Source organism: Ammospiza caudacuta, chromosome Z (genome assembly GCF_027887145.1).
Source record: "Ammospiza caudacuta isolate bAmmCau1 chromosome Z, bAmmCau1.pri, whole genome shotgun sequence".
Classification (NCBI taxonomy): Eukaryota; Metazoa; Chordata; class Aves; order Passeriformes; family Passerellidae; genus Ammospiza; species Ammospiza caudacuta.
In genome coordinates, this window is record NC_080632.1 from 72,408,326 (window position 1) to 72,428,653 (window position 20,328).

Consider the following 20,328-nt stretch of genomic DNA (forward strand, 5'->3'; position numbering starts at 1 on the left):
TTGCTTCGTTTGCCATCTAAATGTCACTGAAGAAGTTAGGCTTTTCCAAACCAGCTAGGATGCCACCTAGAAGAAGCAGACTTGCTTTCAGTCAAAGCTTTTGGGACCAAGAGTCATGTTTGCTTGCATTGCTTGGATGCCGCTTGGATTGGCGCATTTTCTGAGTTCCCCTGGCATGCCTTGAGCACTGCCTTTGTGAGTGAGGAGAATTTCCCAGGCTTTTCTTTTGCATCAGCTGTACACAAGGTTGTCTTGCTGGGCACAAGAAAGCCACAGAGCAGCTACCATTGTGAGGTCAAGCCAGAGGTGCCACGTCACAGTGCTGTCAGCACAGCGTTGTCCCGGTGCGCGCCAGGCCTGGTCGTCCAGAGCAGCTCTTCCGCTGGCTCCCTGCAGGAGGATCCTTGTGCTCAAGGAGCTCTCAGCAGACGGCCTGCACCCCGAGAGGAGTCTTGGCTTTCCCTTGGCTGGCACTCAGCGTGCAAACGCGCACAGCACTGCCAAAATGATTGGGCAAGTCTGTGCCGCCGTTTGCACCATCTTTTCTGTTGTCTATTCTGGCTACTACCTGACCCAGCTGACTCGTAAGTAAAGGTTTCTCCTGGGGCTGGCATTGCCCGACTTTTGCTTGGCTCTGCTCTTTATGCCGCAGCAGTGGCCCAGTTTCTTTGGGAACAAAATGGCCGTGAAGGTGCCACCGCTTTGGTCAATGTCCTGCCAGCAGCATCAGCTACAAAGGGGGCATCTGTACTGGGTAGCGCGTGCAGACTATTTGCCATGCAACCTGCAGCGGTTGCCTTCCCTCCCCGGGAGAGTGCGCGGCAGCGGAGTCTGTCATTTCCTCAGCTTGCTGCTTCAAGCAAGACAAGCTGCAAATTGCAGACTCTGAGGGCAGATCCTCACAAGTATTTCTACCAGCTCAGTGGTTCTCTCCAGGAGTGAAGGAAAGCACCTTTTGCTCCATATTCTACCCCTTAGAGGCCTTGGCTGCATGACTTGAGCCTTTGATGCTGTGCCAAGACTGCGATTGCCTTGGCCATGCAGCACAAACTCCAGTGCAGGGAGGGTTTGCTGCTGAGCCCAGCAGCTGTTCCTGGGCTGCTTCAGCAGGGAGCTGCCACAGGGAAGGGACCCTTTGTGGAAGCTTTGCTGGGCTATCATCTTCAGCCAAGGGATGGGAATTAGGGCGTGCAATTTAAAAGAATGTATATGGAAAATGCAGGAAAGGGAAGCGGGAAATGTAGCTTGAGCTGTTAGGCACAAGAGAAGCTCAAAGTTTTGAAGAGCAGCGGGCATTTCCAGCACCGTCTTCCTATTTCTCTCTTGGCAAAAGAGGCCCAAATGTAGCCAGAGGCTCCTCTAGCGTCCTTCTTGTTCTCTTGCTTGCTGTGGGAAAGAGCTGTTGCTCCTGGAGGCATGTTGGGAAAGGGAAATGCTCTGTGTTGGGACTGCCTTGTGCTGTGGGAGTGGCCAGCACAGGCACTTTTCTAAGGGCCTCTGGTTCCTTTTGCCTTGCTGGCTGCAGGTCACCTGACACGCGGATGGAGACAAGCCTGTCCTTTGGTGAGTGGCAAAGGAAGCTGAGACGTTGCTGGCGTGTGAGAATTGTGCAGCAATTCTGCCAGCTTGGCCTGTTGCAGCCGAGTGTGGAGTGCCGGCGTGGGAGGCTGAAGGAAAGGCCAGCTGCCCGGTGGCATCAGCAGTAGCAAAGGGAGCACTGGCTGTTTGCTGATTTTCCAGTGAAAAGCCTTTCAAGAGATGAAAGGCAAAAGGGACAGCTCCAAGGCATCTTGCTGCTTCTAGGCAGCAGGGAAGCTCAAATGCACAGCAAGATGGAGTAGCAGCTCGTTCAGCCAGCTTCCTCGGCTTTGCGTGACTCAGAGGCCCACTTGTATCAAAGTCTATGATTTGCCCTTCTTCTGGGTCCTTTCCCAGCTCAATAGAAAGCAGCTCCTAAGGCACTGGCTTTTGCCCATCTCTCTCACTTCTGTCTGCCTGCAGGGCACAACAGCAGGGTCAGCAGCTCCTCTGGCTGCCTCTGTCATTGAGGAAGAGGATGAAGAGGAGCAAAGGAAGATGAAACCTTCAGCCGCTGTCCCTTCACAGCCTGAACTTGCAGAGCCAGTAAGTGACAGCTGAGCTTGGCACTGCCTTTGGCGCAGGGCCAGGCTACCCGTTTTGGAGCAGCCCTTGTTGCTCGTGGCTGAAGATGCTGGCAGCCGTGTGCCTGCTGTGACGTAGTGCGGCTTCAGGCAAGCTGGGGAGCCCTGGCCAATGGGTTCTGAAGTTTGACATTGAAGCTGGGATGCTGAGAGGGCGCCAGAGTGTCTCTTGGGATCAGACAGGAGGCAGCATTGAGTGACTCTCAGTGCAGGAGTCAGCCCCTTGTGCCCGTTGTCAGTGCAGGCTGCCTGTGGTCAGCGGACAGCGCGGCCCAAATACGCAGTTGACAGCCTTGCAGGGTACCTGGCAGACACTGGCCCCTGGAAGGGACCTGCTGTCTCCGTGGACTAATTAGCTTCAGGCTGTGCTTCACTTCCAGCCGGTCAGAGCAGAGTTTGGAGAGGAGAATCCTCGGCAGCCCTGCATTGTAAAAGGGCGGGTGGGTCTGGGCAGGGCTGGAAGGCGGCTCCCAAGGGCCGCTCTCTAAAGGCTGCCATAGAGAAGGGAAATCCATGAAACAGATCAGAGAAGGGACACGCTGCGGGCTTCTGAGCAGACTGTTGCCTGCCAACTCCGGGCTGATTTCATTCCGGCCCAGGAAAAGACAGGAGGAGGAAAGCAGCGAGGCTCTGGGGCCCTGCTCTGATCTCTTTGTGGATTTGGCAGCCCCATCGATACCTTGTTGCCAGTGTCTTGCAGAAAAGCTGAACACGTGGAGCATGGAGGTGGTCGGGAGGGGCTGGATCCAAGTAGCCTTTGGGCTTCTCCCGAAGGTGCCTTTGAGAAGGGGACATGGGAACTGCTCCAGCTGGAGAGGCCTGGCCGTGGCTGGCAGCACCTTCCCAAGGCCTTGCTTTTGCTGTGCGCTTAGGGGGGGGCATGAGTGCCAGCCACCCTTCTGACGGGCAATCCTTTCTTGTCCCAGCGCAAGACACGCTCTGCCATTCAACCTGGTGCCGCCGGACCAGCATGGCCTGCAGCAGCCAGCTCAAGCCCCGCTGCCGGCACTTCCTGCAGCAGCGCAGCCCAGCAGCCCGAGATGAGGGAGGAGCAGGGCCTGAAGACACTGAGTACGTCCGTCTGGTGCATTTCTTGTCTGCCAGAGCAGGGTCTTGTGCGAGTGTCTGGGTGTAGGCTGCGCCAGATGCTGGCCCTCAGTCTCAGAGGCACTTAGGCCTCTCTGCAGAAGGTGTTGTACTGCTCTGAGGAAGGGCGGCAGCGCTCAGGGAGTCCCTGCTGCCTGTGAGGGCGGCTGGGCCTGGCTTGGCCCTGCCTGGGCTGCCTTCTGGGCCAAAGACAAAAGCAGAGATTGTTTCTGCTTGAGCAGAAGGCTGGCACGTAGCAAGTGACTATTGCCCAGGGAGCTGTCTGGCCCCAGGTGTTTTCTGGCTCTGGTTCTTACTCCTCCTCCGGCCCAGACACTTTGTGCCCCTGGCAGTGGACCTGCCAGTGATGGTGGGTGTGACTGCGGAGGCAGCAAAGGCCCTTGCTTACCTCTTAGGGCCCCCTTCTTAAGGGCTCATCATTTTGGCTTATCGCGTGAGATGCTGCTCTTGAAAGAAATCAAGGCCTTCTTGGAAAGGCCACCTGATGAAAGGTGGAGAAGATGGCCCTCCCACTTGCTGGTCTCAGCAGCTGGAAGCCGCGGGACCGCAAAGGGCCCAGAGCTGCGGGCAGTGGGGCTGCCTTTGGGACGCTCTGGGCAGCGGCGTCTCTGTGTGCGAGTGAGCGCCCTGCACTGCTTTTGTCTTTCAGGGAGCATCGTGAGTCCGGGCCGGCCAACGGGCAAATACACGGCATTTGAGGAACTCGGGCGAGGGTAAGCGTGACGTCAGCTCATTTTACAAAAGTGTGGGCCAGGTCTTTGGCTGGTGCAATATCAAGCGTGAAGTCAGGCAAGCTCCAGTCATGGTCAGGCTCCGGCTTGACCTCGTGTCGCCTGCCTGGACTGCTCGGTCAGAGCAATGCAAAGGCCTCATCAAAGACAAGTTGATGCTGGCAGTGTCTTGCTTGCAGCAGTGAGGAGCAGGAGCTGGGAGAAGCCCTGGCCCTGCAGCTTTGTGGCCTGAAAGAGCACCTTGCCATCCAAGAAAGGTCAGATTGTCAAGGACAGTCTTCTGACTCAAATTGTTCTCCCTTTTTTGACACACACATGCATGCACACCCGCACAAGGAGAGAGTTCCCCTTAGGTTCTGAAATGACCTGGCAGGGTGTGCGCCTTGGAGATTTCCAGCGGCCCTTGGTCTTCATGCTGCACCTTAGTGTTCCCTTGGACAGCCTGCCCCGCATGGCAGAGGGCTCACGGGCTAACATGCTGTTGGCCGAAGAGATGCTGCAGCCAGGCATTTTTTCTAAGGAAGGCGTCCAGGCAGCCTGGGGAGATCTGCTGCCTGGGCTTGCTTTCACTGCCAGAGGGATAAAGGTCTCTTTCTGCTGCTTTGGTCTTTCTAGAGGGTTTGGAGCTGTTTATAAAGCCCTTGACACCAGCAGCGGACAACAGGTAAAGTGCCAAGAGCCCCACGCCATTTTGCAGCTCTGGAGCGCTTTGCCCGCTGCTGTGAGCTGTGCTTGGAGGTTTGGGTGGCAGCTCCATGTCTGCAGCAGGGGCTGTTCCTCTGAAATACAGTCGAGGCTCAGGGGGCAGAATGCATTTGGGATGGCTTTTGGTGCTTCTGCTAAGCTCTGCTGTCTAGTGACAAGGCACTTTGGCCCAGCGTGCTGCCTCATTGCACCAGCACTCGCTCCGTGCTCCTTGTGATCTCGAGCGGGGTGCGTCTTCTCAAGGTACCGGTGGCCAATGTCATTGCAGGTGGCAATCAAGATCATGTCACTCGAGGAGGAGATGTCCGAGGAGCTGGCTGCCAATGAAATCCTGGCCATGAGGGACAACAGGAGTCCCAATATCGTTACCTACTTAGACAGGTTGGCATATTCTGGTGTCAATGTAGCTTTAGCTGGTGCAAGCGCAAAGAGACGATGCCCTTTGGTCGCTGGCAGAGAACAGAGCTGGGGATGATTTCTCTGCGTGTCTCCAGAGCGTGGGAGGAGGTGGAGCTGGTGTTCAACAGTCTCTTGGGGCACCCGTAGCTTGGAGAGCAGCTGCAAAAACCTGTCTCAGGCCCTGGGGTGACTGAGGCTATGCCCATTCTGTTGCTCCATGCCGTGGTTTTCTTCTTTCAGCTACCTGGTGGATGCGGAGCTCTGGCTGGCCATGGAGTTCATGGACGGCGGCACCTTGTTTGATGTGCTGAGGGCAGTGTACCTGGAGGAAGGACAGATAGGCGCTGTCTGTCGGGAGGTGAGGGATCCCACTTGTGCTTGCCCAAGACTGCCCGGATGCTGCTTGTCAGCTGGAGCTTAAGGAGAGCCGAGATTTCTTGCTCTCACCTTTCTTTTGCTGCTGCTGCTGCTGCTGCTGCTGCTGCTGCTGCTGCTGCTGCTGCTGCTGCTGCTGTCACGCCACACAGGAGAAGAAAGAGCATGGGAAGTGTACTGCCTGCCGGTGCCCTCGCACTCCTCAGACTCTGTTCTTGCACTCTTCCATCCTGTCTGTCCTCTGGCCTTGGTGCTCGCTCACTGGTTCAATTTCTCTTTCTTCCTCTTCTCAGCTTTGCCTGGGAATGTTTGCCTGGAGCCTGTCTGTCTGTCCTACATTGCTTGCCACTGAAAGGCAGCATGCGGGTGGCAGAATTTCAAGCTAAGGGCAAAGAGCTGTCCTCAGCTTCAAAGGCTAGCATTGCAGCCTGCATGGCGATGCATTGTGGAACAGCTCAAAGGTGCTGCTGTCACCAGCAGCTTCCTCTTCTGCTGCCACTAGGCTTCCCCAAAATTCTTTGCCGTGCCGCCTCCCAGCCAAAGGTGGCGCGCTTCCTACCCAAGGCCGGTGGAACTTTTGGGAGCCCAGATGCCTTTGCTTGGAAATCTAGAAAAAACTTCCAAGAGTGTTGAAGCAGCAAGCTCTTCATGGTGACAGCAGCGTGATGTTTCGCCCTCGCTCACAATTCCCTGAGAAAGCTGCCAATCCCCTTGAGCTCTTTCCTTGCGGGTGGGATGAAATCAGATCCTGCAGGTTAACTTTCCCTCCCTCCTTTTTCTCTCTCAGTGCCTGCAAGGACTGCATTTCCTTCATTCCCGCCAAGTCATCCACAGAGACATCAAAAGTTGCAACGTCCTGGTGGGCACGGACGGATCCGTCAAGTTGGGTGGGTATCCCTGCTGGGCTGCAGCATGTCCAGCATATGCCGTGCGCTTGCATTTTGGTGACGGCCACTGGGGCAGAAGCGCGGCTTGGCCAGTGCGTGAATCGTCAGGGTGTTTTTGAAGCGGCCGATGCCTTATTTGCCTGGCTCCAGGCACGTGGAAGGAGAGCTCAGCTGCTTTTTCAGTTAGATTCAGCATGGCCTGGTCAGGGCAATGGTTTTGGCTGCTTTGCCAGTGGTAGCTGGCTTTGACAGGCTTTGTTTTTGTCCTCAGATGACTTTGGCCTCTGTGCTCAGCTCAGCCCTGAGCACAGCAAGCGCAGCTCCAGCGTCGGCACTCCCAGCTGGATGGCACCGGAGGTGGTGAGAGGAGAAGCCTACGGCCCCAAAGTGGACATCTGGTCCCTGGGGATCATGGGGCTGGAAATGGTGGAAGGGGAAGCTCCTTACCAGCGGGAAGCCCGTCTCCGGGTAAGGTGCAGCTTAGCAAGAGGGCTCTGTGTGGAGAGAGCTGTGTGTGGCTAGCAAAGGAGCAGGTGGAGTGTCCTCTTGCATCCATGTGCTGTAGGTTTTTGAACTGCTAGAAAGGAACGGGCCCCCAAAACTGCAGAACCCCAGGCACCACTCGGCTCTCCTGCGCGACTTCCTCCGCTGCTGCCTGCAGGCAGATGAGGACAGGCGCTGGTCTGCCCAGGAGCTCCTACAGGTAAGAAAAAGCAAAGGGGCAAAAAGCCCTGGCAGCTGAGGACACCTGCATGAAGGGATGAGGAGGAGGAGGAGTGTGGGCCACGTGGCACAGAAAGCTGCCAGGACAGGAAGGCGCAGGGGGACATGCTGCCCTCAGTGCTCTTTGTGTGTCTTGCTGGTAGCCAGGGAATCCTGCTTGAGCCCGCAGGCTCAAGTGATCCTGGAAAGTAAGAGTTCCTTTCTTTGTTCTTTTTCCTCTGGGCAGCATCCCTTCGTGACCTCAGGCGATCCTGCCTCCAGCCTGGCTGCTCTGATCATCTCAGCCAAGCAAGTGCAGGAAGACTGGAGAGGAGACACCTGCGCCTGAGGAGGCCCTGATGCCCCGCCAGCCAAGAGGAGGGAAAAGGGGATGTGTCATCTTTAGGCAGAGCTTCAGCCATCCCCCGAGGTTGAAGAGGAGCTGTGCCGTAGCTAGGAAACATGATAGTGTAGATATTTGCTCAGTTTAGCTGTTAGGTTAGCTGTTAGGTTAGCTGTTAGGTTAGGTTGGGTTAGGTTAGCATTAGGTTGGATTAGATTAGGTTAGGTTAGGTTAGGTTAGGTTAGGTTAGGTTAGGTTAGGTTAGATATGTTGTTAGGTTCAATTTAAAGCTCTGTTGTTTTTCTTTCTGCAAGAGATGAAAATTGAAAAAAATTAGGAACTATAGGGATCAACTTTTAAGGACTATAGAACGTAGACAGCTTGGATAGTAGAGGATTGTTTAGCTTAGGATAGAGTGTTGTTAATTTAGGGAAGCTTTGAAGTAGAAATGAAAGAATTGTCATAATAAGAATTAAGCAGTGAGAGGAAAAGCTGGGCTGCAGCAGAACTGGAGCCTGCAGGCGCTCCAAGCTGTCAGCCTGAGCAGGCCACCTGCAGGACAGAATGATGAAGATGAAGAAGCAGCGAGGGGATACTTTGTTTCAGCCCGAGTGTCAATAAAAGTCGAAAATATCCAGAGTGTTGTAAGACTCCCTTCCTTGCCAGGCTGTAGCTAAGTGGACAGTCCCTTTCAGAGGCCCAAAGAACATAGTGAGGTAAGCAGCTTTGCTTACCTGAAGTGTGGCATGCCTGTGGGAAGCTGAGAGACCTACAGGTAATGAACACCAGGTAATGAGCTGCCATTCAGGACAGCACTAGGAGGCAGATGTGCAGTCCTTTCTGGGCCTCTTGTCTTGATCAGATGTCAGGCTGATCAGCAGCAATCACCATTTTGTTGCCACCCTCCTCTCACTATGTCACCTGTGGGATGGAATGGCATTCTCACAGCGGCAGCATCTGGCATTTCCTCCCTGCTTCTCTTTTCCCCGCTTTTCACCCCAGACCCCCAGGGACCCTCTGGGCCAGCCTCATCCCCTACAGGGGTGTGCAACCACCAGGGCCTCCTGCAGAGCCCCATTCCCACTCTGCTGCCTCCTTGGCCTTTTCCCACCTCTGGGCCAGCCTGCTGTTGCCAGGTGTTGGAAACATGCACACAGCATAGCACACCTGTCATTGAGCAATTTGATGCAGGAGCCCCTGCTGAGCACGGCTCCCCACCCTGGCCCTTTTCCCACCCAGCTGTGGCTCCATTTCACCTCCATCTGCTGGCATACCCACTGTGAGGGACTGCTCAGGGACTGGATGCTCCTTGAATGTTGCCCACAGGCCTGATTTCCACGCCTCCCCATTCCTCCTACCCCTAAGGCTGCCTCAGCCGTCTGAACACAATTTTTCTTACTCTAATGGCTTCCTGTGCTTTACTTGATACTGTAAGCAGAAGTACACCGTTTTGATTGTCTTTCTTCTAGAATTAATAAAAATAAGTTTGAAGTACTCCTAGATTTTGCCATTGAAAACTTGAGGCAAGTGCACAAAGTAGAGAAGCTTTCTGTGCAGCTTTTCAGTTAATTTGAGGTCCCCTTACTCTTCACTCACTTTCAGCATATCTGTTGATTTTCCTTTGCTCTCATCTTTTAAGCTTCATCCCTTGTCTATCGATCTGCAAAAATAGCCTGTAAACCCAACGCAAATTTACTATCCTTTGTATTTTTCCTCTTCTGGAAAAGCTGAGGCTCGTGAGATCTTCTCCTGTGATCTAGACTTTGATTCCCATCTTGGCTCTGCCGAAGTGCAGAACAAATGTAATTTATTGCCTGCTAGTGTGATCTGCTAGCAAAGGTCACATTTAGAGCTAAGCATGATGCTTCTCTCCCTCCGTTGAATACACATCTTTGTGTCAAGGCCTGGTGACTTCCAGGAGCACCTGGAAGCTACTGCCAAGGACAAAAGTCTCACTCTTGCTGGTTTTGACACTGATTTGTTGGGAGGATTTTGATCTACGTCGACAGTGATCTACAGGAACTGGATCCTTGACACCAAGTGCCTTCAAGCAACATCTCTAAGCAGAGTGGGCAATGAAGTCCAGATACTAATGAGTTGTGGTTTGCTTTAACTCTGTCTAACATATGGTACACTATCCCAAAACATGTTATTTTTGAGTGCTTCAGGCATTTAAAACTTAGGCTTATTCTTGTCAACACTTTTCTTTCCTCTCTTCAGAAATCTGCATGTCCAGCTACTAATTTCTTTCTCAGCTTGTTGAAAAGCTACCAGTCAGACAAGACTTGTTTCTTGACCCAGAGATGGGGCAAGCGTCACCGTTAGGCCGGACGTGGCATACACACGTGATCAAGGGTCCAAGAAGAAAAAGGTTTGTTTGTTTTATTCTGCATGTTCTCCAGCTTATACACTCTTAACAAAGCGTGATCTCAAGTCACTAACTACATCACAATAACTTCTTCTATCCATTGGTGCAAAGCAATTAACGTCAATACAACTGGCAAAAGTTTTACAGAAATTTATAAGGCACGTATGCACATCTACTTCGGCACCTAGTCTAGCATACGCAACTTTTCCTGAATCTCTTCTAGTGGGTTTCCATGCTGATGGCCTTGTCTTCTTCCTTGCTTTGGATACACTCAAAAACCATCAACTGCTATTTCTTCCATGAACTCGGCTTTGCTTGCAGGCCAGCTGTCAAGCCCCTCCATAGGTCAGCATGCACCCGCGTGCTCAAGGAGCAACTGCAGCCTACAATAGTCCTGGAAATTTATTATCTTTGCTTCGTTTGCCATCTAAATGTCACTGAAGAAGTTAGGCTTTTCCAAACCAGCTAGGATGCCACCTAGAAGAAGCAGACTTGCTTTCAGTCAAAGCTTTTGGGACCAAGAGTCATGTTTGCTTGCATTGCTTGGATGCCGCTTGGATTGGCGCATTTTCTGAGTTCCCCTGGCATGCCTTGAGCACTGCCTTTGTGAGTGAGGAGAATTTCCCAGGCTTTTCTTTTGCATCAGCTGTACACAAGGTTGTCTTGCTGGGCACAAGAAAGCCACAGAGCAGCTACCATTGTGAGGTCAAGCCAGAGGTGCCACGTCACAGTGCTGTCAGCACAGCGTTGTCCCGGTGCGCGCCAGGCCTGGTCGTCCAGAGCAGCTCTTCCGCTGGCTCCCTGCAGGAGGATCCTTGTGCTCAAGGAGCTCTCAGCAGACGGCCTGCACCCCGAGAGGAGTCTTGGCTTTCCCTTGGCTGGCACTCAGCGTGCAAACGCGCACAGCACTGCCAAAATGATTGGGCAAGTCTGTGCCGCCGTTTGCACCATCTTTTCTGTTGTCTATTCTGGCTACTACCTGACCCAGCTGACTCGTAAGTAAAGGTTTCTCCTGGGGCTGGCATTGCCCGACTTTTGCTTGGCTCTGCTCTTTATGCCGCAGCAGTGGCCCAGTTTCTTTGGGAACAAAATGGCCGTGAAGGTGCCACCGCTTTGGTCAATGTCCTGCCAGCAGCATCAGCTACAAAGGGGGCATCTGTACTGGGTAGCGCGTGCAGACTATTTGCCATGCAACCTGCAGCGGTTGCCTTCCCTCCCCGGGAGAGTGCGCGGCAGCGGAGTCTGTCATTTCCTCAGCTTGCTGCTTCAAGCAAGACAAGCTGCAAATTGCAGACTCTGAGGGCAGATCCTCACAAGTATTTCTACCAGCTCAGTGGTTCTCTCCAGGAGTGAAGGAAAGCACCTTTTGCTCCATATTCTACCCCTTAGAGGCCTTGGCTGCATGACTTGAGCCTTTGATGCTGTGCCAAGACTGCGATTGCCTTGGCCATGCAGCACAAACTCCAGTGCAGGGAGGGTTTGCTGCTGAGCCCAGCAGCTGTTCCTGGGCTGCTTCAGCAGGGAGCTGCCACAGGGAAGGGACCCTTTGTGGAAGCTTTGCTGGGCTATCATCTTCAGCCAAGGGATGGGAATTAGGGCGTGCAATTTAAAAGAATGTATATGGAAAATGCAGGAAAGGGAAGCGGGAAATGTAGCTTGAGCTGTTAGGCACAAGAGAAGCTCAAAGTTTTGAAGAGCAGCGGGCATTTCCAGCACCGTCTTCCTATTTCTCTCTTGGCAAAAGAGGCCCAAATGTAGCCAGAGGCTCCTCTAGCGTCCTTCTTGTTCTCTTGCTTGCTGTGGGAAAGAGCTGTTGCTCCTGGAGGCATGTTGGGAAAGGGAAATGCTCTGTGTTGGGACTGCCTTGTGCTGTGGGAGTGGCCAGCACAGGCACTTTTCTAAGGGCCTCTGGTTCCTTTTGCCTTGCTGGCTGCAGGTCACCTGACACGCGGATGGAGACAAGCCTGTCCTTTGGTGAGTGGCAAAGGAAGCTGAGACGTTGCTGGCGTGTGAGAATTGTGCAGCAATTCTGCCAGCTTGGCCTGTTGCAGCCGAGTGTGGAGTGCCGGCGTGGGAGGCTGAAGGAAAGGCCAGCTGCCCGGTGGCATCAGCAGTAGCAAAGGGAGCACTGGCTGTTTGCTGATTTTCCAGTGAAAAGCCTTTCAAGAGATGAAAGGCAAAAGGGACAGCTCCAAGGCATCTTGCTGCTTCTAGGCAGCAGGGAAGCTCAAATGCACAGCAAGATGGAGTAGCAGCTCGTTCAGCCAGCTTCCTCGGCTTTGCGTGACTCAGAGGCCCACTTGTATCAAAGTCTATGATTTGCCCTTCTTCTGGGTCCTTTCCCAGCTCAATAGAAAGCAGCTCCTAAGGCACTGGCTTTTGCCCATCTCTCTCACTTCTGTCTGCCTGCAGGGCACAACAGCAGGGTCAGCAGCTCCTCTGGCTGCCTCTGTCATTGAGGAAGAGGATGAAGAGGAGCAAAGGAAGATGAAACCTTCAGCCGCTGTCCCTTCACAGCCTGAACTTGCAGAGCCAGTAAGTGACAGCTGAGCTTGGCACTGCCTTTGGCGCAGGGCCAGGCTACCCGTTTTGGAGCAGCCCTTGTTGCTCGTGGCTGAAGATGCTGGCAGCCGTGTGCCTGCTGTGACGTAGTGCGGCTTCAGGCAAGCTGGGGAGCCCTGGCCAATGGGTTCTGAAGTTTGACATTGAAGCTGGGATGCTGAGAGGGCGCCAGAGTGTCTCTTGGGATCAGACAGGAGGCAGCATTGAGTGACTCTCAGTGCAGGAGTCAGCCCCTTGTGCCCGTTGTCAGTGCAGGCTGCCTGTGGTCAGCGGACAGCGCGGCCCAAATACGCAGTTGACAGCCTTGCAGGGTACCTGGCAGACACTGGCCCCTGGAAGGGACCTGCTGTCTCCGTGGACTAATTAGCTTCAGGCTGTGCTTCACTTCCAGCCGGTCAGAGCAGAGTTTGGAGAGGAGAATCCTCGGCAGCCCTGCATTGTAAAAGGGCGGGTGGGTCTGGGCAGGGCTGGAAGGCGGCTCCCAAGGGCCGCTCTCTAAAGGCTGCCATAGAGAAGGGAAATCCGTGAAACAGATCAGAGAAGGGACACGCTGCGGGCTTCTGAGCAGACTGTTGCCTGCCAACTCCGGGCTGATTTCATTCCGGCCCAGGAAAAGACAGGAGGAGGAAAGCAGCGAGGCTCTGGGGCCCTGCTCTGATCTCTTTGTGGATTTGGCAGCCCCATCGATACCTTGTTGCCAGTGTCTTGCAGAAAAGCTGAACACGTGGAGCATGGAGGTGGTCGGGAGGGGCTGGATCCAAGTAGCCTTTGGGCTTCTCCCGAAGGTGCCTTTGAGAAGGGGACATGGGAACTGCTCCAGCTGGAGAGGCCTGGCCGTGGCTGGCAGCACCTTCCCAAGGCCTTGCTTTTGCTGTGCGCTTAGGGGGGGGCATGAGTGCCAGCCACCCTTCTGACGGGCAATCCTTTCTTGTCCCAGCGCAAGACACGCTCTGCCATTCAACCTGGTGCCGCCGGACCAGCATGGCCTGCAGCAGCCAGCTCAAGCCCCGCTGCCGGCACTTCCTGCAGCAGCGCAGCCCAGCAGCCCGAGATGAGGGAGGAGCAGGGTCTGAAGACACTGAGTACGTCCGTCTGGTGCATTTCTTGTCTGCCAGAGCAGGGTCTTGTGCGAGTGTCTGGGTGTAGGCTGCGCCAGATGCTGGCCCTCAGTCTCAGAGGCACTTAGGCCTCTCTGCAGAAGGTGTTGTACTGCTCTGAGGAAGGGCGGCAGCGCTCAGGGAGTCCCTGCTGCCTGTGAGGGCGGCTGGGCCTGGCTTGGCCCTGCCTGGGCTGCCTTCTGGGCCAAAGACAAAAGCAGAGATTGTTTCTGCTTGAGCAGAAGGCTGGCACGTAGCAAGTGACTATTGCCCAGGGAGCTGTCTGGCCCCAGGTGTTTTCTGGCTCTGGTTCTTACTCCTCCTCCGGCCCAGACACTTTGTGCCCCTGGCAGTGGACCTGCCAGTGATGGTGGGTGTGACTGCGGAGGCAGCAAAGGCCCTTGCTTACCTCTTAGGGCCCCCTTCTTAAGGGCTCATCATTTTGGCTTATCGCGTGAGATGCTGCTCTTGAAAGAAATCAAGGCCTTCTTGGAAAGGCCACCTGATGAAAGGTGGAGAAGATGGCCCTCCCACTTGCTGGTCTCAGCAGCTGGAAGCCGCGGGACCGCAAAGGGCCCAGAGCTGCGGGCAGTGGGGCTGCCTTTGGGACGCTCTGGGCAGCGGCGTCTCTGTGTGCGAGTGAGCGCCCTGCACTGCTTTTGTCTTTCAGGGAGCATCGTGAGTCCGGGCCGGCCAACGGGCAAATACACGGCATTTGAGGAACTCGGGCGAGGGTAAGCGTGACGTCAGCTCATTTTACAAAAGTGTGGGCCAGGTCTTTGGCTGGTGCAATATCAAGCGTGAAGTCAGGCAAGCTCCAGTCATGGTCAGGCTCCGGCTTGACCTCGTGTCGCCTGCCTGGACTGCTCGGTCAGAGCAATGCAAAGGCCTCATCAAAGACAAGTTGATGCTGGCAGTGTCTTGCTTGCAGCAGTGAGGAGCAGGAGCTGGGAGAAGCCCTGGCCCTGCAGCTTTGTGGCCTGAAAGAGCACCTTGCCATCCAAGAAAGGTCAGATTGTCAAGGACAGTCTTCTGACTCAAATTGTTCTCCCTTTTTTGACACACACATGCATGCACACCCGCACAAGGAGAGAGTTCCCCTTAGGTTCTGAAATGACCTGGCAGGGTGTGCGCCTTGGAGATTTCCAGCGGCCCTTGGTCTTCATGCTGCACCTTAGTGTTCCCTTGGACAGCCTGCCCCGCATGGCAGAGGGCTCACGGGCTAACATGCTGTTGGCCGAAGAGATGCTGCAGCCAGGCATTTTTTCTAAGGAAGGCGTCCAGGCAGCCTGGGGAGATCTGCTGCCTGGGCTTGCTTTCACTGCCAGAGGGATAAAGGTCTCTTTCTGCTGCTTTGGTCTTTCTAGAGGGTTTGGAGCTGTTTATAAAGCCCTTGACACCAGCAGCGGACAACAGGTAAAGTGCCAAGAGCCCCACGCCATTTTGCAGCTCTGGAGCGCTTTGCCCGCTGCTGTGAGCTGTGCTTGGAGGTTTGGGTGGCAGCTCCATGTCTGCAGCAGGGGCTGTTCCTCTGAAATACAGTCGAGGCTCAGGGGGCAGAATGCATTTGGGATGGCTTTTGGTGCTTCTGCTAAGCTCTGCTGTCTAGTGACAAGGCACTTTGGCCCAGCGTGCTGCCTCATTGCACCAGCACTCGCTCCGTGCTCCTTGTGATCTCGAGCGGGGTGCGTCTTCTCAAGGTACCGGTGGCCAATGTCATTGCAGGTGGCAATCAAGATCATGTCACTCGAGGAGGAGATGTCCGAGGAGCTGGCTGCCAATGAAATCCTGGCCATGAGGGACAACAGGAGTCCCAATATCGTTACCTACTTAGACAGGTTGGCATATTCTGGTGTCAATGTAGCTTTAGCTGGTGCAAGCGCAAAGAGACGATGCCCTTTGGTCGCTGGCAGAGAACAGAGCTGGGGATGATTTCTCTGCGTGTCTCCAGAGCGTGGGAGGAGGTGGAGCTGGTGTTCAACAGTCTCTTGGGGCACCCGTAGCTTGGAGAGCAGCTGCAAAAACCTGTCTCAGGCCCTGGGGTGACTGAGGCTATGCCCATTCTGTTGCTCCATGCCGTGGTTTTCTTCTTTCAGCTACCTGGTGGATGCGGAGCTCTGGCTGGCCATGGAGTTCATGGACGGCGGCACCTTGTTTGATGTGCTGAGGGCAGTGTACCTGGAGGAAGGACAGATAGGCGCTGTCTGTCGGGAGGTGAGGGATCCCACTTGTGCTTGCCCAAGACTGCCCGGATGCTGCTTGTCAGCTGGAGCTTAAGGAGAGCCGAGATTTCTTGCTCTCACCTTTCTTTTGCTGCTGCTGCTGCTGCTGCTGCTGCTGCTGCTGCTGCTGCTGCTGCTGCTGCTGTCACGCCACACAGGAGAAGAAAGAGCATGGGAAGTGTACTGCCTGCCGGTGCCCTCGCACTCCTCAGACTCTGTTCTTGCACTCTTCCATCCTGTCTGTCCTCTGGCCTTGGTGCTCGCTCACTGGTTCAATTTCTCTTTCTTCCTCTTCTCAGCTTTGCCTGGGAATGTTTGCCTGGAGCCTGTCTGTCTGTCCTACATTGCTTGCCACTGAAAGGCAGCATGCGGGTGGCAGAATTTCAAGCTAAGGGCAAAGAGCTGTCCTCAGCTTCAAAGGCTAGCATTGCAGCCTGCATGGCGATGCATTGTGGAACAGCTCAAAGGTGCTGCTGTCACCAGCAGCTTCCTCTTCTGCTGCCACTAGGCTTCCCCAAAATTCTTTGCCGTGCCGCCTCCCAGCCAAAGGTGGCGCGCTTCCTACCCAAGGCCGGTGGAACTTTTGGGAGCCCAGATGCCTTTGCTTGGAAATCTAGAAAAAACTTCCAAGAGTGTTGAAGCAGCAAGCTCTTCATGGTGACAGCAGCGTGATGTTTTGCCCTGGCTCACAATTCCCTGAGAAAGCTGCCAATCCCCTTGAGCTCTTTCCTTGCGGGTGGGATGAAATCAGATCCTGCAGGTTAACTTTCCCTCCCTCCTTTTTCTCTCTCAGTGCCTGCAAGGACTGCATTTCCTTCATTCCCGCCAAGTCATCCACAGAGACATCAAAAGTTGCAACGTCCTGGTGGGCACGGACGGATCCGTCAAGTTGGGTGGGTATCCCTGCTGGGCTGCAGCATGTCCAGCATATGCCGTGCGCTTGCATTTTGGTGACGGCCACTGGGGCAGAAGCGCGGCTTGGCCAGTGCGTGAATCGTCAGGGTGTTTTTGAAGCGGCCGATGCCTTATTTGCCTGGCTCCAGGCACGTGGAAGGAGAGCTCAGCTGCTTTTTCAGTTAGATTCAGCATGGCCTGGTCAGGGCAATGGTTTTGGCTGCTTTGCCAGTGGTAGCTGGCTTTGACAGGCTTTGTTTTTGTCCTCAGATGACTTTGGCCTCTGTGCTCAGCTCAGCCCTGAGCACAGCAAGCGCAGCTCCAGCGTCGGCACTCCCAGCTGGATGGCACCGGAGGTGGTGAGAGGAGAAGCCTACGGCCCCAAAGTGGACATCTGGTCCCTGGGGATCATGGGGCTGGAAATGGTGGAAGGGGAAGCTCCTTACCAGCGGGAAGCCCGTCTCCGGGTAAGGTGCAGCTTAGCAAGAGGGCTCTGTGTGGAGAGAGCTGTGTGTGGCTAGCAAAGGAGCAGGTGGAGTGTCCTCTTGCATCCATGTGCTGTAGGTTTTTGAACTGCTAGAAAGGAACGGGCCCCCAAAACTGCAGAACCCCAGGCACCACTCGGCTCTCCTGCGCGACTTCCTCCGCTGCTGCCTGCAGGCAGATGAGGACAGGCGCTGGTCTGCCCAGGAGCTCCTACAGGTAAGAAAAAGCAAAGGGGCAAAAAGCCCTGGCAGCTGAGGACACCTGCATGAAGGGATGAGGAGGAGGAGGAGTGTGGGCCACGTGGCACAGAAAGCTGCCAGGACAGGAAGGCGCAGGGGGACATGCTGCCCTCAGTGCTCTTTGTGTGTCTTGCTGGTAGCCAGGGAATCCTGCTTGAGCCCGCAGGCTCAAGTGATCCTGGAAAGTAAGAGTTCCTTTCTTTGTTCTTTTTCCTCTGGGCAGCATCCCTTCGTGACCTCAGGCGATCCTGCCTCCAGCCTGGCTGCTCTGATCATCTCAGCCAAGCAAGTGCAGGAAGACTGGAGAGGAGACACCTGCGCCTGAGGAGGCCCTGATGCCCCGCCAGCCAAGAGGAGGGAAAAGGGGATGTGTCATCTTTAGGCAGAGCTTCAGCCATCCCCCGAGGTTGAAGAGGAGCTGTGCCGTAGCTAGGAAACATGATAGTGTAGATATTTGCTCAGTTTAGCTGTTAGGTTAGCTGTTAGGTTAGCTGTTAGGTTAGGTTGGGTTAGGTTAGCATTAGGTTGGATTAGATTAGGTTAGGTTAGGTTAGGTTAGGTTAGGTTAGGTTAGGTTAGGTTAGGTTAGGTTAGATATGTTGTTAGGTTCAATTTAAAGCTCTGTTGTTTTTCTTTCTGCAAGAGATGAAAATTGAAAAAAATTAGGAGCTATAGGGATCAACTTTTAAGGACTATAGAACGTAGACAGCTTGGATAGTAGAGGATTGTTTAGCTTAGGATAGAGTGTTGTTAATTTAGGGAAGCTTTGAAGTAGAAATGAAAGAATTGTCATAATAAGAATTAAGCAGTGAGAGGAAAAGCTGGGCTGCAGCAGAACTGGAGCCTGCAGGCGCTCCAAGCTGTCAGCCTGAGCAGGCCACCTGCAGGACAGAATGATGAAGATGAAGAAGCAGCGAGGGGATACTTTGTTTCAGCCCGAGTGTCAATAAAAGTCGAAAATATCCAGAGTGTTGTAAGACTCCCTTCCTTGCCAGGCTGTAGCTAAGTGGACAGTCCCTTTCAGAGGCCCAAAGAACATAGTGAGGTAAGCAGCTTTGCTTACCTGAAGTGTGGCATGCCTGTGGGAAGCTGAGAGACCTACAGGTAATGAACACCAGGTAATGAGCTGCCATTCAGGACAGCACTAGGAGGCAGATGTGCAGTCCTTTCTGGGCCTCTTGTCTTGATCAGATGTCAGGCTGATCAGCAGCAATCACCATTTTGTTGCCACCCTCCTCTCACTATGTCACCTGTGGGATGGAATGGCATTCTCACAGCGGCAGCATCTGGCATTTCCTCCCTGCTTCTCTTTTCCCCGCTTTTCACCCCAGACCCCCAGGGACCCTCTGGGCCAGCCTCATCCCCTACAGGGGTGTGCAACCACCAGGGCCTCCTGCAGAGCCCCATTCCCACTCTGCTGCCTCCTTGGCCTTTTCCCACCTCTGGGCCAGCCTGCTGTTGCCAGGTGTTGGAAACATGCACACAGCATAGCACACCTGTCATTGAGCAATTTGATGCAGGAGCCCCTGCTGAGCACGGCTCCCCACCCTGGCCCTTTTCCCACCCAGCTGTGGCTCCATTTCACCTCCATCTGCTGGCATACCCACTGTGAGGGACTGCTCAGGGACTGGATGCTCCTTGAATGTTGCCCACAGGCCTGATTTCCACGCCTCCCCATTCCTCCTACCCCTAAGGCTGCCTCAGCCGTCTGAACACAATTTTTCTTACTCTAATGGCTTCCTGTGCTTTACTTGATACTGTAAGCAGAAGTACACCGTTTTGATTGTCTTTCTTCTAGAATTAATAAAAATAAGTTTGAAGTACTCCTAGATTTTGCCATTGAAAACTTGAGGCAAGTGCACAAAGTAGAGAAGCTTTCTGTGCAGCTTTTCAGTTAATTTGAGGTCCCCTTACTCTTCACTCACTTTCAGCATATCTGTTGATTTTCCTTTGCTCTCATCTTTTAAGCTTCATCCCTTGTCTATCGATCTGCAAAAATAGCCTGTAAACCCAACGCAAATTTACTATCCTTTGTATTTTTCCTCTTCTGGAAAAGCTGAGGCTCGTGAGATCTTCTCCTGTGATCTAGACTTTGATTCCCATCTTGGCTCTGCCGAAGTGCAGAACAAATGTAATTTATTGCCTGCTAGTAGGATCTGCTAGCAAAGGTCACATTTAGAGCTAAGCATGATGCTTCTCTCCCTCCGTTGAATACACATCTTTGTGTCAAGGCCTGGGGACTTCCAGGAGCACCTGGAAGCTACTGCCAAGGACAAAAGTCTCACTCTTGCTGGTTTTGACACTGATTTGTTGGGAGGATTTTGATCTACGTCGACAGTGATCTACAGGAACTGGATCCTTGACACCAAGTGCCTTCAAGCAACATCTCTAAGCAGAGTGGGCAATGAAGTCCAGATACTAATGAGTTGTGGTTTGTTTTAACTCTATCTAACATATGGTACACTATCCCAAAACATGTTATTTTTGAGTGCTTCAGGCATTTAAAACTTAGGCTTATTCTTGTCAACACTTTTCTTTCCTCTCTTCAGAAATCTGCATGTCCAGCTACTAATTTCTTTCTCAGCTTGTTGAAAAGTTACCAGTCAGACAAGACTTGTTTCTTGACCCAGAGATGGGGCAAGCGTCACCGTTAGGCCGGACGTGGCATACACACGTGATCAGGGTCCAAGAAGAAAAAGGTTTGTTTGTTTTATTCTGCATGTTCTCCAGCTTATACACTCTTAACAAAGCGTGATCTCAAGTCACTAACTACATCACAATAACTTCTTCTATCCATTGGTGCAAAGCAATTAACGTCAATACAACTGGCAAAAGTTTTACAGAAATTTATAAGGCACGTGTGCACATCTACTTCGGCACCTAGTCTAGCATACGCAACTTTTCCTGAATCTCTTCTAATGGGTTTCCATGCTGATGGCCTTGTCTTCTTCCTTGCTTTGGATACACTCAAAAACCATCAACTGCTATTTCTTCCATGAACTCGGCTTTGCTTGCAGGCCAGCTGTCAAGCCCCTCCATAGGTCAGCAT

At 53.5% G+C, this 20,328-nt stretch overlaps 2 protein-coding genes across 2 annotated transcripts; both read left to right on the plus strand.

Annotated features, from left to right (window-relative positions):
• Positions 1–505: 505 nt before the first annotated feature.
• LOC131571674 (serine/threonine-protein kinase PAK 3-like) lies at positions 506–7,417 on the plus strand. Its single transcript, XM_058824457.1, has 12 exons — positions 506–584; positions 1,526–1,563; positions 2,002–2,124; positions 3,089–3,233; positions 3,919–3,982; positions 4,616–4,664; positions 4,974–5,086; positions 5,345–5,462; positions 6,267–6,366; positions 6,638–6,834; positions 6,932–7,069; positions 7,316–7,417. The coding sequence occupies exons 1-12, from the start codon at positions 506–508 to the stop codon at positions 7,415–7,417; spliced, it is 1,266 nt and encodes a 421-aa protein (XP_058680440.1).
• A 3,278-nt stretch (positions 7,418–10,695) lies between these two features.
• LOC131571675 (serine/threonine-protein kinase PAK 3-like) lies at positions 10,696–17,604 on the plus strand. Its single transcript, XM_058824458.1, has 12 exons — positions 10,696–10,774; positions 11,716–11,753; positions 12,192–12,314; positions 13,279–13,423; positions 14,109–14,172; positions 14,806–14,854; positions 15,164–15,276; positions 15,535–15,652; positions 16,454–16,553; positions 16,825–17,021; positions 17,119–17,256; positions 17,503–17,604. The coding sequence occupies exons 1-12, from the start codon at positions 10,696–10,698 to the stop codon at positions 17,602–17,604; spliced, it is 1,266 nt and encodes a 421-aa protein (XP_058680441.1).
• The last annotated feature ends 2,724 nt before the right edge of the window (positions 17,605–20,328 follow it).